At 42.5% G+C, this 18,378-nt stretch overlaps 1 protein-coding gene across 1 annotated transcript; it reads left to right on the top strand.

Annotated features, from left to right (window-relative positions):
• The first annotated feature begins 4,173 nt into the window (after positions 1 to 4,173).
• LOC148030169 (hydroxycinnamoyltransferase-like) lies at positions 4,174 to 7,231 on the top strand. Its single transcript, XM_087686442.1, has 2 exons — positions 4,174 to 5,069; positions 5,878 to 7,231. Exons 1-2 carry the CDS (start codon positions 4,647 to 4,649, stop codon positions 6,886 to 6,888), a joined length of 1,434 nt encoding a protein of 477 aa, XP_087542568.1. The 5' UTR covers positions 4,174 to 4,646; the 3' UTR covers positions 6,889 to 7,231.
• The last annotated feature ends 11,147 nt before the right edge of the window (positions 7,232 to 18,378 follow it).

Genomic DNA, 18,378 nt, shown 5'->3' with positions numbered 1-18,378 from the left:
TTTTTCAAGACAAGTGTAATAAGTTAGATCCCAAGTTAGTGAAGTGCATCTTTCTTGGTTATAGGGGTATAGGTGAGATTGGCTATTGCCTATGGGATCTACAAGCTTGAAAGGTCATTTGTAGCCATAATATTGTTTTTCATGAGAAGAAAATGCATAAGCAACCTAAGAAAGTAGTTGAGGTACATAGTTTGATATTTTAGGAGAAGCCTCATACTTTCGTATAGTCAAAACTAGACAGCATGCAGTTAGCTGATGCTCCAATGGCCCAAGACCATACTGTTAGATAGGATGTATAGGTCATATATCCTACTTTGAGATGTTCTACAAGAGATAGGCGTCCTCCTAAGTGAACCCTCCATGGAAAATGTTATGGTGACAGATACTGGTGAGCCTCTTACTTATGATGAAACAATGCACTGAGGTCATAGTCAACCTTAGAAGAAGACCATGCAGTCAAAGTATAACTCATTGTAGACATACATGGGATTTGGTTCCTTTGCCTAGTGGAAAACATGCTCTCAAGAGCATGCTTTTCCCTACAAGTGGGTGTACGAGTTGAAAAGTACCCATGGATGTCCAAGTTAGCATATAAGGCCAGATTGGTTGCTAAGGGTTTTAAGCAAGAGCACGGTGTTGACCTTGATGAGGTCTTTTCTCATGTACTTAAGATGACTACCCTATGCATGGTATCGGCTTCGGTTGCTCAATTAGATCTGGGCCTTTATCAGATGGATGTAAAGAAGGCTTTCTTACATGAGAGCTTGCATGATGAGACTTATATGTAATAGCCTAAGGGCTTTGAGGAAAAATGTAGGGAACGTCTAGTGCGCAAATTGAGAAAGATTATTTATGGCCTTAAGTAGGTACCTAGGGGATGGTGCCACAAGTTTGGTGCTTTCATGCTTACAAGGATATATCCGTAATGATATGGATCCATGTTTATACAAGAATATTTATTGCCTTAAGTAGGTACCTAGGGGATGGTGCCACAAGTTTGGTGCTTTCATGCTTACAAGGATATATCCGTAATGATACGGATCCATGTTTATACAAGAAGAAGGCCCGTGATGGCAGCCTTATAATTTCGGTACTCTATATTGAGGCTATGTTGATTGTTGGGAGAACTCATGATGAGCTGGATGCCTTGAAAAGTCAACTCAATAAGAGCTTTGCGATGAAGGACATGGGACATGTCTCACATATTCTTGGGATGTGCATCACACACGATTTCTCTAAGGGGCTTCTTACTTGTCATAAAAGAACTACATCTAGAAGGTCTTTGAGTGGTTTTATATGCAAAATGTTGGGCCTATTGGTTGTTCTTTACCTTCTCATGTGAAGTTTAGTTAGACCAATTGTCCGTAGTTTGATGAGCAGATGGCCAAGATCCCTTATGCATCCACAGTGGGGCAATGTAATGTATGCCATGATAGCTACTCATCTTGACATAATAGTTATAGTGGGACTTGTGGCATGCTATACAACTACTCCTAGCATGCAACATTGGGATGTCATGAAGGGTACCATGAAGTATCTTAAGGAAACTACATATATGTGCATGTGTTATTGTGGCCAGGATGTAGAAATCATGGGGTACACTGACTGTGATTATGCAAGACATGCAAATCGTAGAAAGTCCACCTCTAGCTATCTCTTCACCTTTGTTGGAGGTGTTGTTCCTTGGATGTCCGGGATGCAAAAATGCATGGCTCTATCTACTACCAGAGACAAAGTATGTTGCAACATTGAGGATTGTAAGGAGGCTTTCTAGTTAGGCTGTCTGGTGGTGGCAGACTTGGGTATTATTGATGTGATCCCTACACTACATTCAAATTCTATGAGTGGCATTCAATTGACCAAGAGTCCGTCTTCCATGTGAAAACAAAGCACATTGAGATGCATTAGCACTTTATTAGAGAGGTCATTGAGGACAAGTCCATTGATCTTGTCAAGATTTTAATTGACCAAAATCTTGTAGATTTTCTCACTAAAAGTTCTCTTAGCAAAGCATTTTTCCTTCCTTAGATAATGATGGGTATTAAATGGGATGACATCTATCCCTCATCCTATTATACTTTACGTACATTTGCACTTTTCTTCTTTTTTCTTTTCACTCCTCACTCAAGGCACATTCGCTTTTAAGTGAGAGGTTATTGGAGGTAAAGGTGCTTGTGCCTATGCCACCTGTGTATTCACTATACTTACAGTAGCCACACACTTGTACACTGCAAGTGGCAAGCATCCATCACTATCACTTCATTCTTTATTCATTTAGTGACTATTGAGTAAGGAAGGATTGGTCATGCATTGTGATTATTGAAGCTCCCACATCTTGAGTCTCTCTCTCCTACTCTTGCTCCATCCTCCATAGCTTACACCTCTTGTGCTTTCACTTACTTGTGCTTCCACTCGGGCTTCTCCTTTCACTATTAAAGGATTGGGAACATAGAGCGAGTTGGCATAAGCTTGAAGCACATGGCCAAGCTTTTGCTCAAATAAATAGATCTCAAAGAGAGGCTTGCTCTACTTGAAGGGGATAGAATTACTATAAGCCTGCTAGGCTACACCTCAAAGAGAAGTCAGAAAGAGGAGGTAACATAAGCTTAAACCACATGACCAAGCTATACTTTAAGGAGATCTCAAAACTGGTGGTTGATATCAGATTGAGTGTATGGTTCTTCACATGGACACTGAGTTGTAGTTCATGTTCTAAAATATTAATAATAAATCAAATCTCCCTCATGTAAATGCTTTCAATACGGCCCTATTTTGATTATTGACCTAGGTTGTATTATGCATCTAGGACATTGGACCTCGAGTCTCGATTGTTGTAAATGCTTTCAAAAAAATTGGTATTATGTAAGCTATTTAAAGCATCAATCATTGATGCGACATGGGATCTAGCAACATGGATAAATCTGTTACGAGCAAGCCTTCAAATCAATTTCAAGGGATTGGCTTCTCATTGACCCTTGGATGGTCAAATCTAGCTCCAAATTGGGATGGCTAGCCTCTTGAAATCTTTGGTAATTCCTCAAATTTCAATTGATGATTCCAAGTACTCAGCCTTCAATTTCCTTGCACAAGACCAAGATGATTGCTAAACCCTATTTTGTAATGTAAATTATGATTTATAATCGCAAATGCTTGCTCTACTATCTACCTTCTATCGCTAAAATTTACTATAAATGGTTGAGAAAGGTTGAGGCATTTGGAGAGGAGAAAAAAAGTTCAAAAGAGAGAAGTTTTTTATTATAGTCAAGAAAAAGTGTTTAAATAAGCTATTGTCTACATGAAGTAGCATTAAATGATATTTCCTAGTAGCTTGGAGACCTTCAGATGGATGCCACCCAGTCCCACATGGAATCTCTAGCTACTATCTTTCATGTTGGAGTTGTCATCTATAGTAGGAGCCTTCTTGGCTGGAAATGGCTAAAACTTGTTGGTACTTGTGTGGAAAGCACTCTCTCCTTCTCTCTCAACCTCCACAATCCCATTGAAATTGTTGGAATGACCCTTCACCAGCCTCTAATAGCCTTTCCTTCACTTACATGGGTAAGTTTTGCCAAAGTGGAAGCCATCTAATTAGATTTTTTGGCCATTTAATTCTAAAAATTAATCTCAATCCTTATGAGTGACAACTTATATCTTGGGGTCCTTGGCTCACCATTGTGAATTAACTGACTTGCACATTAGGTGCACCTTATATTTGCACATTTGATTAATAAGAAATTCAAATGCTAAACAAAGTATAAAAAATTTACATCCTTATGATAGGTTTTTGATTTTCTAGAAAAAAACCCCCTTTCCATTGAGAAAGCCCCTATAAGTGTTTTCCAAAGGAGAAGGTTTTCCACCCCATCTCCACCTTCCCAAATTTAAAAACAAGTGATATATTTTAATATTTTCTTTGGAGTGAGGGGGTTTTTAAAAACCTCTTATGTGTCTCAAAATGCTTTTGAAAATAGGAAACACTGCAATTATTATTTCTGATTGAAAATCCATGTGTGAATAGCTCCCAAATCTCTTGGGAGCGTTGACAAGAGGTTTTTTGTTTTGGAGAAAGGCTTGAAAGTTCGAAAGGTGCGTGGAGGGTGCACCCAGAGTTTGAGTTACCCACGCAACAATGTTGCAAAGTCCTCGACGTAACGACGGATAAGGAGTTGGCACGCGTGAGACTCGCGAGGTTTTCGTGTGAAGGGGGCAGTGACCGAGGCTAGTTTGGAGTGTTTCCTTCGGCAAGAAGAAAATGTGTGCCATGGCTGATCTCTGAAATGGCCGCCCCAAAGGCCCGATGTTTCCAAAGGCCAATTTACGTCTGTGTCTTTTATTCTGCTTGCTTTTTGCCCCCTTCTAGTTTCTGTGGGATAGAGGCGGCTCGGGCCTGGACAGGGAGACAGCCTGTCGTGGAGATTCGCTGCGAGAGAGGTCTGGGCTCTAGCCTCTTACAGTCCTCTCTCTCTCTCTCTCATCATCAACACTTCCCAGCCTCTAGGAAAGTCTATCGCACTCGAGTAGCTCGAGTCTCGACCGTTTCTCATTCCCTTAGGCTCTTGCAGTGAACTGGCTTGACTGTTTGTGACCCCTCCACCCTCTTTGCGCACAGTCCCCCCCCCCCCCCCCCCACACACACATACATCAATATGGGCCTCGTCCCCCATGTCACCCTCCTTGCCTCATCCTCCATCGTCCCCGCCTCCCCTACCGCCGTCCAACGCATGTTCTTGCCCTCTTCCGATGCCCTCTGGCAGGAGATCCACTACAACAGACGGCTCATCTTCTACCCATCAGCTCCCGTCGATGCCGTCCAGACATTGAAAACCGGCCTCTCCCTCGCCCTTGTGCATTACTACCCGTGGGCCGGCCGCCTTGCCCGGGGAGAGGACAAGCGGCTCGTCATCGATTGTAACGATGCCGGCGTGGAGTTCGTGGAGGCCACCATTGATTGTGCCCTGTGTGAGCATGCCAAGACAGGCTTCCAGATGATGGGTTTCTATGAGCAGCTCTGCCGGGAGGTGGATCACAAGGGAGAAGACCTCTATACAAGTCCGTTGCTTTCTGTGCAGGTAAGGAAGCTTGGCATCTGTACACGATGTCTGATGCACAATAAGTTATTGTTATTCTCTCACATATGAATCCCGCATTTCTCGAAGTCCGAGTACATCATTCTGAGTATGCTGGAAGGGAGCTACTGCATGCTTGGCTTGTTGCACTAAGAAATGGGGACACTTCAGAAAAATGGCTAGGCTAACAGAAGCCCGATCTGGACATGGATGAAACCTCATACTGAGTTAGTGGAATATGCTTCTGGCCCACATCAATCTGTAACTCCTAGGCGCCCTAAGGATTTTTCAATGGCAGAATGTAGGGTGAAAGCAAAATCTGCGGCGATAGATTAAGGACCTGTAGGAAAATGAAAATAACCTCTTTTGTGAGAACATTCCCAAACATACATATCAAGTATATACTTTTGCCGTGCGAATCGTGTAGTATATGAGCGCTAATTGTGCAAGGTGGATGGGGGAAGGGTTGGTTGATGGATGGTCTTGTGTCTGATCATGTATGCTGATCCGAGTTGGTTCTTTTGTGATTTATGAAACTTGCACATTTCAAACAGTCCACAAACTGACAAAGTCAAGTCTATCCTGGGTGTGGTTGCATAGACTTCTCAAGACACCACTCTCAGTCTAAAAGCCTTGTATAGTGCCGGGTATGCCACAAGTCAAGGTCCTTTTCTGCAGATTTAGGAGACCAACTATATTTGGTTTTTCTGCTTCTCTCTCTATATTATCGGCCGTGACGCAATTCAAGGTCTTCTTATGGAGGTTTAGAAAATTAATCATTGGTTTTTCTGCGTCTGTATGTGTGATATAGGTGACAAGGTTCTCGGATGGAGGGCTTGCCGTCGCTGTGGCACAGAGCCATGTGGTGGCAGACGGGCAGTCGCTATGGAACTTCATGGTGTCATGGGGGGAGTGCGCGAGGGGGGAGGCCTTGACAGTGGTGCCGCTCCATGACAGAGAGAGGCTGGCACTGCCCAATCCATCCGCAGAGAAAGGCAAGCTAGACTTTGCAGGAGGAGAAGAAGAAGAAGAAGAAGAAGAAGCAGTAGCAGCAGGAGAAGAAGAGCTGGGCAAATCAAGAGAAGACGTAGGTAAGCACACGGATGGCCTGGATGAGCCGGAGACCCAGAGGGACGTCCACGATGAGACCCTGGTGCAGTGCGTCTTTGTGCTGCCCGGGGCGATCATCCAGGAGCTCAAGGCCCTCGCGGGCGGGGCGCACTCGGCCTACGTAGTCATGTGCGCCCACTTCTGGAAGCGGGTGACCGCGGCCCGCAGGCCGACACGTGTCGATACGACGTTCTTCACGGGGCTGGCGAACCTGCGCAGCCGGTGGGAGCCGGCCTTGCCGACGGCCTATTTCGGCAACCTGATCATGTTTGGGAAGGTGGAGGCGCGCGCGACACGCGTCGTGGCGGAGGAGTTCCACGTCACGGCGGGGCGGGTGCAGAAGGCGGTGGCGAAGGCGCTGGACCCAGAGGCACTGCTGGCGGTGATGCACTGGCTGGAGCTGCACGAGTGCAAGGTGTCCAACGCAGACATCAAGTGGCAAAAGAAGTTCCCGGGCATGAACGTGGCGAGCTCTCCGCGCTTCCCGGTGTATGACGTGGACTACGGCTGGGGCCGACCGGCAGCTGTGCGTGCCGTCAGGGTCCATGGCAACGGCGAGATGGTGCTGTTCCCGGGTCGCCCTGGCTCTCCTGCTGGTGACGTGGAGATCTGCATGGCCCTCCCTGCGGCTGTGCTGCGCAGGCTCCTCAAAGACCCGCACTTCCTTGGCCACGTCCCAACCAGCCCATTTCCTGAGGATGACAACAACTGAGAGTGCTCGTTGGGATTCGACGGACGAGGGGCACTTTGTCGGGTTTTCACCCTTTTTGAAAAGGCATAAAGATCTCGTATAGTCCTCCCAACGTTTTGACCTTCTATCATTGAATTCTCAAAATATTTGCATACAACTCTTAGGTCACGCATCGCCATTGTGTCTCTTCCACCATTACTTTTTCACACATGTGGTCTCGAAGAGCTTTCCCCCTTTATGTGCCTGTGTGCCTCTTTACATTGCGCAAACTAACTGGTGAAAGATTACTTGGAGTAAACTTCGGTGTTGGCTTGCATGCCTATTTACATGATCGAGACCTACCAATGAAACAAAACCTATTTCATTCATTGTCATTTAGTTGATTTATGGTTGTTAACCAAAGTATATTAAGCATTCAAAGTTGCCTTGCTCTTATATAATCTCGCTGATCGGTACAAATAGGATGGATACTAGCCACAATAGAGAAATAAGTCTTTGCTTAATGCCAAATCTACATGCTCAACACGGTCTAGTGTAAACTAGATTAGCATGGAGAATGATGTGTGTAAATCACGCCTTCATGCCTATATGATTGTTTATGTGTAAATACGGTATTGTATATCCAAATTTGCACAATCGACAAGTAATGTGAAGGTTCTATATATTCATGTTCTACATGTCATCAAGAGTCGTACATATTCTTAATAAGCAATAGAGTTGGGACAAATTCACATGAACGTTCTATTTAAGGGATCCCCCTAAACAATTGCGCAATTGTTTTAGATCAAGGTCAAGGACTCTTATTACAAGACAAATTGTTCATGTATTTAGGAAGTACAAGGAATCCAAGAAGCTTTGTGCGAGAACCAAGATAACCAACTATTCTCCCAAGCACTTTAGCTTTTCCCATAAATAAATTGGGGCTAGTATGATTAAGCAAATGGTGATCATAAATAAATTGCTTAAGCAATTGGGGCTAGTATGATTAAGCAAACAATGCATAAGAGCCCATTTGGTTAATCATATGCCCTTTTAACATAACATGTGATAAAAGTGGGGAAAAGTTGAGCAACCGTTTCTTCCTCTTAAATGTTCTTAGCATGAAAATTGTTATTGTGGCATATATAAAACCCTTGATCTTTGAATTTTGGAGAGAGTTTTTAATCAAAATATTTCCCATCTTTATGACTAAAAGCTCATAAATTTCAAGATTTTGATCCATGTTCTTCAATATTAGAAGTTTTTTTTTGAAAGGTTCACAATTCATTTTACATCAAATCTTAAATTTTTACTAATATTGTTTCTTGAGACAAAATAATGCTAATTACTTTAGGTGGAGGAGCTAGGGCTTTAACTAAATCTTTCAATAGCCTTCCATAGAGATGAAAGGCTTTGTGGTTCACATCATTGGTTTTGAAATGGAAAGCCTCAAATTCTAGATAAGAGATATGACAACTTCATGGGAGTCAATGTCTCATAGGATAATAATAAAGTAATTGAAGTATGATAAAAATAAGTATATGTGCTTAAAGGATGTATAATTGAGTAGACTTCCTGTTCAAGAAGAGATTTCTAGATTGAGGTAAGACTAAAGAAAGGCTTATTGGAAATGAGCTAGTAAACTGAATCTAAGAATTTGGAATGAAAATGTTGTGAAATTTTTTTATTTGGAGATTGATAGAATATTGTTTTGTGTGTCTAAGATAAAGCTTTTGACTTCAAGAGCATTAAGATGGTACAATATGTTGACCTTTCCAGATCTATTGATAGTGTTAAGGGCCATTAGTCTTCATGAATTCCATTTTTCTAAGAAAACTTGATTAGCATTCGAGGGGATTTCTATATTTAAAAACTACATCTCCTTTCACTTCCTCCTCATGAAAGGGTTCTCCCTTAAGGTCCAAAATGAGTAATGATACATAGATTCAAAAGGCCATAGATTATTAGTAGATTCGTGATGCATATTTCTTTGTGGCTAGCTTTTAAAAGATACTAAGGAAAATGTGGGAACCTACTCATTAAGAAGCTTAATTTCTTGGATTAATTTTATGCATCGAAAGGTGATCATAAATAAATTGCCTACTAGCGTATGATTAAGCAAATGGGCTCTTATGCATTGTTTGCACTCTTGTCATGTGGAAAGAGAGAGTTTTTCATCTATATGGGGAGATAAAAGAAAGTCAGATCATTATGAAAGAAGGTGCAAAATGGCTAATCAAGAAAGGTTACAAGAGTCCTAAGACCACTAGGACCTCTTTAGATATTGCCTATGTTGAGTATTATAACTAATTGAAAGAGAAGGCCTCCATACCATTGTATGATGGATGTTGGGTATCCCTCTTGAAGACACTTATTGCACTCCTAATATATGGGCAAAATATTGATGGAGTCATGCAATGGTAACCAACATTAGGGAAAAAATGAACTCACAAATGGACCCTTAAAAATAATATAGTTTAAGATATGAGCCTTTTAGATTGTCCAATAGGAAGGCTAGATGTTGACATCCATGGAGGGTGAATCTTCTCTCTCCAATTTTTTACTTTAAAAAAGGGGTAGTGGGGGATTTTTAAAAAAAGAGAGAATGAATAGTACACAAAATTTGAGTTTCTCTCACCTCGTATTTTCCCCCCTTTTTTGAGAATTTTCAATTTTGGTTTTTTTCCCCTCTCATGAAATCACTTTGACCCAAAAGTTGAGCAACAAACCACTTTCCCTCTCTTCTCTATACTGGTGAATTTTTGTCTCCATTGAAGCTCCCTGGTGAGAGTAATTAGGGTTTTGAGTGTTCTGCTTGCCTCTGCACTTTCTTCTCTATGCAGCTCCAGATTTTGGGCAAAACACAGGTGCCCATCTCTCTTTGCATTTTCTCTTATTTGCTATTTTTTCAATAGGTTTTGATGTCATTTCTTACTATTATTGTTATTTTATTGCAGAGGTTGTTCTAGGTAGGAGAGGCAGAGGTGCTCATCTCTCTCTCTCTCTCTCTCTCTCTCTCTCTCTCTCTATGTGTGTTGTTTCTCTTTTATGTTGTGTTTTCAATAAATTTTGATGTTGGTTCTCATTGTTGTTTTCTTGCAGAGTTTATTTGGAGCAAGAGACAAAGGTGTTAATCTCTCTCTATTTGTTTTTTTTTTAATTGCTATCTTTTCAATACAACATGATGTTAGTTCTAACCCTTGTTGTTTTATTGCAGAGATCATTTTGGGTGACATTGCATAAGTGCTCATCTCTGTCTTCCTCTCTCTTTCTCTCTCTATGTTTCCTCTTTTCTACTGTTTTTATAGTATACCTTCATAAATACTAACTCTTGCTATTGTCTTTTGCAGACATCAATTTAGGCAAGATTGGATAGGTACTCATTTCTTTCTCTCTCAGGTGTACTCACACACTTTCTCTTTTTTCCTCATTGCATTTTCCCTTTTCTATTATCTTTACAATAGGGTTGATGCTAGTTCTAACTTAAGGATCAATTCTTGTTGCAGCACTTAACACAAGGTAGAGCAGAGATTCTGTAGCTCAATTTATGGGTAAATCTGTCATATTTTGTGGTGCCAAAATTTATTCATTTACTTAGTGACTTTTATGTTTGATGGGATTGATGTTTTCTTTTGTCCATCATTTGCAATGGGTTTTAATCAACTTATCTTCGGTAGACCAACTTATAGGTAAATTGGCCCCATTTTGTGTTGCTTCTATTTATGCAGTTATCTAGATATTTTTTGTTAAAAGGGATTCATACAAGTATTTTTGTTAAAAGGGATTCGTGCAAATATTTTTTTGTACATGCAGGTATTGTACAAGGTTTAGGTAAAGCACATAATTCTCAATCGGCTATTTTGATGTGGTGAGTGATTCTTTTGTGCTGGATGATATGGATCTGCTGGAAGTCAATGGTTCAAAAATCCTCTGCTTTATTGGTTCTGTGTGTTCATTCGGATCTTCATGCGTATTGACAATGATCCATGAAACTCTTGTATCATATCATCCATATAATGCACAATGTGTTGAGTCATAGAATATCTCAGGTGTCAATTCAATGTGTCTATTAAGATTTGCATGCCATGTGGCTGCTATCCTTGTAATAACTACTCTATAATACCCACGTTTCATAATGTATTGAGTCAAATCAGACTCCTATTCATTATAATAAAATTTATTTTGGTAAAATTCTCTGAGCATTCTTGTGCTAACACAATATTAGTGAGTTTGGGAATCTCCCAATTTCCATTTTTTGTATACTAAAAAGGTGGCACCCGGATAACATGTCCATAAGTCTTTCAAAGCCATATGATGTGACTTATCATTGGAAATCACTCAAAAAGTGGAATCTATTGAGCTATAGAGTGCTCGATTTGGAGTTAGTGTGTTCAAGTTATGACAAATCCAAAGATTTGACCACGTGTCCCGAACTTATGGGCCGAAATTCCCATATTCTCCAATGTGGTATTTGCTATTATTTTCATTATATTTCATGTAAATGGTATGATTAAAGTGATGCCTTGAAATTGAATCTATACTTTTATGTTGATTTGTATGGCATATTGGTGATTACTAGACAAACTCAAAATGCTTATTATTTAGGGGTTAATACATATTCCTTTACATATAATGCCTAGGTTATAATGCCTGAGAGAAAAACAAGCATTCTCTCAATAGAAGTACGTAACACAAAAATATGAAGAAGAAAATTGGATCACTGATACGTATCATTGTTTGTTATGCATTAGTGCAGCACTTGTCACCCTTTGCCAGTTTTTCTTTTTGTAATTTCCTTCCACCCTCTCTATCAAGCAATATAGGCATGGATTCTTTGTATTTGCAGCATTGGAGATTTCACACATGCATTTTAAAGTTTTCAAGTCTCCTACAATATGCCATTCAACCAAGTATTGACCATATCCTTCAAGTGAGAGCATCTCACCATGTTCCTGATGATTGGTAATGCTTGGAATGCTTGTGTGCAGAAAGAATAGCTGCAGCACCTCAAATGTTTCCTTGGGAACTTCAAATGCAACGAAAAACCACACATGGCACTCTGATTGAACACTAAAGTTCCCTAGGTTGTTCTTATCAAATTGTAAAGCTCTATTCATCAGAGTTACACTAACTCTTTCAAGATTTACTCCTTTAATGACCTCACTTTCATCTAATTTTATAGCAAACTACAATTTACCATTACATTCCTCAACAGACATATTGTAGTACATTACCATTGTCGACTGCACCTTGTACAAATCTAAATAGTAATTGTTGAGTTCGGTGAACTTCACCTCATATGTATTTTTTGTCCCAACCTTTAGTGTTTTCACACATTGAACATACATGGGATCTCCTATCAACTCCAAAACCTTTGTATTAAGTTGTCATCGAGCCTCTATTAACTTTGAAATTTGAAAAAGAGGCACGATTTTATTTCTCTTCAGCACATGACCAAACCCAGCCTTCACACCTTTGAATATCTTTGAGTAAGTTGTTGTGCTAATACCAACCCTGTCATAAAAGGATTGTGCATCCACAACTGAGAACTCTTTTGACACATCTTTTAATGTGCAGTCAATCACCTTTTCCTTCATAACCTTACACTTAGGATTGCTCAAAGTATTTTCCAATGCACTTGCCTTCAACAATCTACTAATATATGATCCAATCTCACCCTCACCTAGGTTCTCATTCTGAGCTACCTTACATGCTTTGATACATCGTTTCCACTGGCTTCTATTCACAACTAACTCATTGATTGGCTTCTTCTTTCATTTGCACTCATGTGTTAGCTTGTTGTTGATCTTTCTCAGGTCGTCCAATTGTGCCTTTGCCTCCTCATATGAGATACCAATGTCATGGATAGTGTCCTGCATTGAATTATAGTGTCATTTAACTATACCACTTGTCTTATGAGCTATTGAATATGAAGTTGATGTGCAGCGATCACATCATGATAATTTTTTATGGTTCCTTGGCAAGTTGAAAATACTTTGAACACCTGATCATTGAGGCGTCTAGTGTAACTGAGCAACCCATTTTCACCCTTGCACACATACTTCAGCCAATTTGTGATTCCTAAGAAAGTTGGAGGTCTATTGTTTAAGGGGTCAACTGGGTAGATTCCCCTATCAACCCACAAGTCCACATGTATCAATCCCATTTGCATGTAACTCTGCAAAACTTGAGGGTTGACACTGGTACGCTAGGTTCTTTTGAATAATGTGGCATATTCAATCTCTACCTCAATATGCATCTCCTTCTTTTGTGTATTCATTTTACTATTAATAGAAACGGGGAGCCTACTTGGTTGTCATAGGAGGTAGAGTGGAGATGCACAGAGAGGCACACAAAGGTGCCAAGGGAAAGGAGAGTATAAGTAATTCACTCTATTAATGAAGGTTGCATAAACACAGAGAAGAGGTCACAATAGATCCATGAGAGAGTATAGATATGGGGGAAAATAGCTCAGAGGCTAGGGATGTCCAAGACTTTTCATATTTTACACATTTCTATTTTACCTCCAAAAATATTTTCAAAAAACACGAAATTTGACCAGTTGGTTTGTTTTTTTACCAAAAGCTAGAATATAAAAAATCCTCAAAATATCTTAAAAGAAACTTTCAAAATTTCATTTTCCTTATTCTCAATTAAAAAATCAATTACCTCGTATCTACTAATCATTTTGCATTGAAAACGAAGCACCACACTCCCGTAACTAACTCCTTTTTTAATATAAAATTTGGTTGAAAAAGACTTCTTGAATGAGGTGTTAATCCCAACACGAAGAAAGGAAAAGAAAATAAAAAAGACGCAAGGCAAAGGCGGAAAAAAGGTAGCCGACTGAAGAAAGAATAGGAGAAAATGCCAAAAGCGCAAGGACAACCTTAAAGGTCCAAGGCAAATACAAAAGGGGAAAGGCGCATTTTAAAATAAAAAGGCGCACCCTGAAATCTTGTAAAAGAGCGCCGGGCTCTCACCCGTGCAATTTGTAAATGTAGACGGGCGGTGGAAAGGAATCTAGGAAGATAGAAGGACAATGGAAAAAAGGGCCTAGGCTATGGCCGGCCACGTAAAAAGGGGAAAAGGGGATGACCGCCCAAAAGGGATTTAGGGTTTTGTATATAAAGTTGAAAAGTGAATGAGAATCTCATTCTTGTGTGTGGCCAAAAGTAGCTCTCCTCCTCTTCTTCTTCTTCTTGTTCTTGCTTGCTTGAGCTTGTACTTGAGAGAGGGAGTGTGAGAGTGTGAGGGAGTGAGTGTGTGAGGGTAAGGGACCAAGGGGGAGAAGCTCTCCATCGTCTCCTCTCTTCTTCTCTTATCTTCTCTTCTCTTGTCTTGCTCGCGGCAATGGAGCTTGGAGCGTGGAGCTTGAGGATGGAGCTTGCTTGAAGCTTGCACTTGGATCGTGGAGCTACCGGAGTGCGCGGGAGAGGAGGTAACTTGAACGGCATCAAGGTAAGCTCACTACACCCGTAGATATGGATGGCGCGTCGGCTATGTGAGAGGTAGCCATTAGTGCTCGGCTTGGAACGCTTGAAACAATAAGCGGTCCGAGGGTCTTGGCGGTTGAGTGAAAGCTCCCACATTTTGGTTCCATTGCCGGGACCAACGGATTCAAGCCTTGAGCGCTTGCGCGCTTCGAATCGAGCATCAAAGTAAGGGGTTTCCCCCGAACCGGTACTTGAGGTAGATAGGTAGGAAGCGGGGGGTTTTAAGATGGTATTCGATCTCCTTGGCAAGTAGGTTTGTTGCTTTCTTGAGATTTATGTTGTGGAATGAAGTAGCGTAGGTATTTACTTTATGAATTGGGTGCATTAGGGTAGGAAAAAACAAAGAAAAAGAAGAAAAAACAAGCAAACAGTAGGGTTTTCTGTTGCTGTATAACAGGCTAAAACAGGGAAACAGGGGACCAGATTCAAGTTTCTGGGTGAGACATGGACAGGGAACTAGCTGTAAGGCTCTGTAGTGCTGGGAAAGGACCTTAAGAGGCCTGGGAGGCCAGGACAGACCTCATTTCCTTGGTTGGCCTTGTGTGAGAGAGGGAGAGAGAGAGAGAGCTTCTGGTTCACAGGACAAGGAAGTGCTACCCCGATTTCTAGGCGACAGCTATTCGTGCTGCTCCAGGTGAGTCTGGTGTTTTCCAACAAGTGCTCTAGTCAGATCTAGAAAGTCTGTGGTGATTGTGTGCAACAGACAGTAAGGAGGGGTCAAACGCGCGGGAATCGCGCCCGCCGCCGACGCAGTCGGACCAACTCGCAGTGGTCCGATTCCCAGAATCGGACCACCCGAGTTCTGGAGTCGGACCGTCCGATTTTCAGAATCGGACCGTCCGACTGAGTGAGTCGGACCAGTCTGGTCCGATTCCCAGAATCGGACTAGCTCGAAATCGGACGTGCCACGTTGCACTCGAACCAACCCGTCTGATTTTGAGAATCGGACGCTCGAACCAATCCGTCCGACTCAGACACTCGGACGAGTCCATAATCGGACCACTCACAATCAGACCAGGCCGTCCGAGTCCTAGAATCGGACCAACCAGAATCGAACCAGCTCAGAATCGAACCACCCTGTCCGATCCGATTCCCAGAATCGGACCACTTGAAAATCGGACCACTTTTTATCCGACTCCTAGAATCAGACACGACCAAAAATCGGACCACTGGTCCGATCGGACCCACCCAAGATCGGACGCCCGATTCTGATAATCGGACTCCTGAAAATCGGACATCTAAGAATCGGATAGAAAATTGTCAAAATCAGACAGGTATCTAGAACACAAATTTCGACACATCTAAACCCCGAGATTGACCCCAAAGGCTACGTAGAGCTAAAGGCACATCACAGATCCATCACTGGGCTAAAATTTAGAGCACGTAGTTCAAAATTTGGCTATAAACGGTCCTCCAAATTGTGTATGGATTTTACCGTAACGGCCCTGCGGGCCGGGGGGGACTGCCCCCCCAGACCCCCGCAGAGGGGGCTCTGCCCCCTCCGCACCTCCCCCAAGTAGGTTGGAGAGAAAACACGCGCTGTGACAGGTCCTCCAAATTAGACCCTAGTGTAGCTATGGCTCTACACCAGCATGGAGTCTCACTTGCAATAGAGCAACCAAAACCCCATACCCGAACAGAGAGAAATAGAGACCCTAGAACATCAATGGGCCAATCTAGCCATCAAGGGCAAAAAGGCCACACCACGAGAACACAAAGACATTGTGTTCAAACCGTGACTAGTCAGAGAAAAATGCAACTTCAGCAAGCTACAAATGCGAAGATGACTAGACATGACACTCTTGATGAGAGATGTACCTTGAATAGCACTGCACTGACGATCCAAGACAGTAGTGGAGAATCCACATCTGGTCGTGCAGTCGAGAACTCAAGGGCATCTGTCAGGAGGCTTAAATTTACAAGCTAGGACCCGGAAGATGAAGACATAGTACCACGTGCTTATCTTAGGGTCAAACTCACCGTGAAAAGAGAGCATATTATCGATGCTCTGATTGATGAAGGAGCAGATTTTAACATCTTGACCTATGAATCATGGACCCTACTAGGCCAACCAGAGCTCACACCGACTAGTGCAACTCTTAGCCCCTATGGGGGACACCCACAAGCACTCATAGGGAAGTGCAAAATCCTTGCGACAATTGAAACGGAAAGCTTGTCTATCCTATTTCATGTTCCTTCAAAAAGTGCTAGCTGCAGGAAAGAAACCCTCCTGGGAAGACCCTTCAAAAGGGCGACCAAATGTGAGGCTGACTATGTAGCGCAGAGGATACACCTGACACTACCGGGTGTGAGGATAGTCACCACCTTTAGCAAGGGTGACCTCATCAAACCTCAAGGGAAAGGCAAGGAAGGTGATGACATAACAATCAAGCCTACAAACGAGGGCAAGGACTTATTGGAAGAGTTTGTACAAGCACGGGTCGAACAACGAGAACCAGTGAGTGAGGCCATGCCAGAAACAAGAAGGTCAAGAGACAAGGCCAAGGACAGGGTTTGGACTCACAAATATCGTAGAAGACCACGAAAGAAGCCCAAGCCTTATAGGCGAAGGCATCGATGGAGAGCTAGCACAACGCCGCGATGGATATCCAAAGCGTTGCTTCGTGCTCAAGGGTATTATACAGGCAACCAATGGATTTGGGTACCAAAACCCCCTGCTAAACCTCCTCTATCAGTTGAAGGCCAGAGTGCCTCAAAAGCATGGCACAAGAGGAAATATAAGAGAAACTCTAGGTCTCAAGGCAAGAAACTAGACATGATTGTTCGAAGGAAAGAACCTCAGCCTAGCATGCTGAATAGACAGATGTCACATGCAGCCATTGAGCATGCACAAAAATCGTTAGTGCCCAATGAGCCTTTGATTTCCCAAGGGGAGAACAAGCATCATAGGCACAACATTGCTCAAGGCAAGGCTGATCGCTCAACAAAGCAAATGGCACAATCGCCTAATAGCCTCGAGCAAATCATTCAGCCAATGCCAAGTCCACCTATGAGTCCTAGGTCTCCTATATCCTCTTTTTCCAAACGAACACAGGAAGCACAGCAGCGGTTGTCAAGGGAAACTGCTCAATTCCAATCTCTATCTCCATCTAAGCTTCCAAATATCCAAAAGGTGGGACATGACGCCATCTGTAGCTCTCGACCCAAGGATATGCATGAGCAACCTAATGTGACTAGATCTCGATCTACACAGATGAGTGCTCAAAGGGCAACAAAAGACACGACTACTTCTGATCGCCCTAGGGACTTGACACCGCAATCCACCAAGGGTAGCCAGCCCACTAAACTAGTTGCTACTACTTCCAATCAGGTATCACAGCAGTCACAGCCCTTGGCCGTGACAATACCCTATGTGGAACGTGTCCTTAGAAGTTCACCTATGGAAGAGGTGTTGCAACCAACTTCCTCGAAAACTCCAGCACTTTCAAAGGGCCTAAAGCCTAGGTTGGAGGAGTTAAACTCAAGGGAGCTGGCAGAAGAGCTAGACCCTCCGAAACGGGAGGTAATTGGGCTCTCACAACCTAGCAAGGCTATTCAGCAGGCCACGGCCATGTCCCGTAAGGCCACACTAGAGGAAGAGAAGGCTGAGGCCCAACCAAGCTCATCAACGCGGCTGATCTAGTCCAAGGTCCTGAGTCGTTGAGAGGGGCACCTTCATTGACCAAGAAAAAGAGGAGAAAGCAGAGAAAACAACAACAGTTGCAGGTGGTTGTGGACCCCAAGAACATTGAGACGAAGGGTGCTGGAGAGCTAATGAATAAAGCATTGAGTCCATCCACCAATGAACCCACTGATGCCTCTCCTAATAGCGGTGAAACCTCAAACACATCTGTGTGCTCTAACAAACCAAAGCAACAGTTGCCATCAACAGTTGCTTGCAACACTCTATCCACTGACAATAGAACTCACATTGATCAATCAAGAGTGGATGCAATGCTGTCACAACAGGGTGACAAATCTATACCAGTCACATCCGAGAAGAACCATGACAAAATAGCAACAAAACCTCAGGAGA

This window comes from Lygodium microphyllum, chromosome 10 (genome assembly GCF_053477565.2).
Source record: "Lygodium microphyllum isolate KBCC chromosome 10, Lygodium_microphyllum_v1.1.10, whole genome shotgun sequence".
Classification (NCBI taxonomy): domain Eukaryota; kingdom Viridiplantae; phylum Streptophyta; class Polypodiopsida; order Schizaeales; family Lygodiaceae; genus Lygodium; species Lygodium microphyllum.
Note: the sequence above shows the minus strand (reverse complement) of the source record. Positions and strands in the feature narration are given on the sequence as shown.

Coding starts and splice junctions, on each gene's coding strand:
- LOC148030169 (XM_087686442.1), top strand. CDS start 4,647: ATGGGCCTCGTCCCCCATGTCACCCTCCTTGCCTCATCCTCCATCGTC. Junction 5,070..5,877: donor GTCCGTTGCTTTCTGTGCAG/GTAAGGAAGCTT, acceptor TGTGTGATATAG/GTGACAAGGTTCTCGGATGG.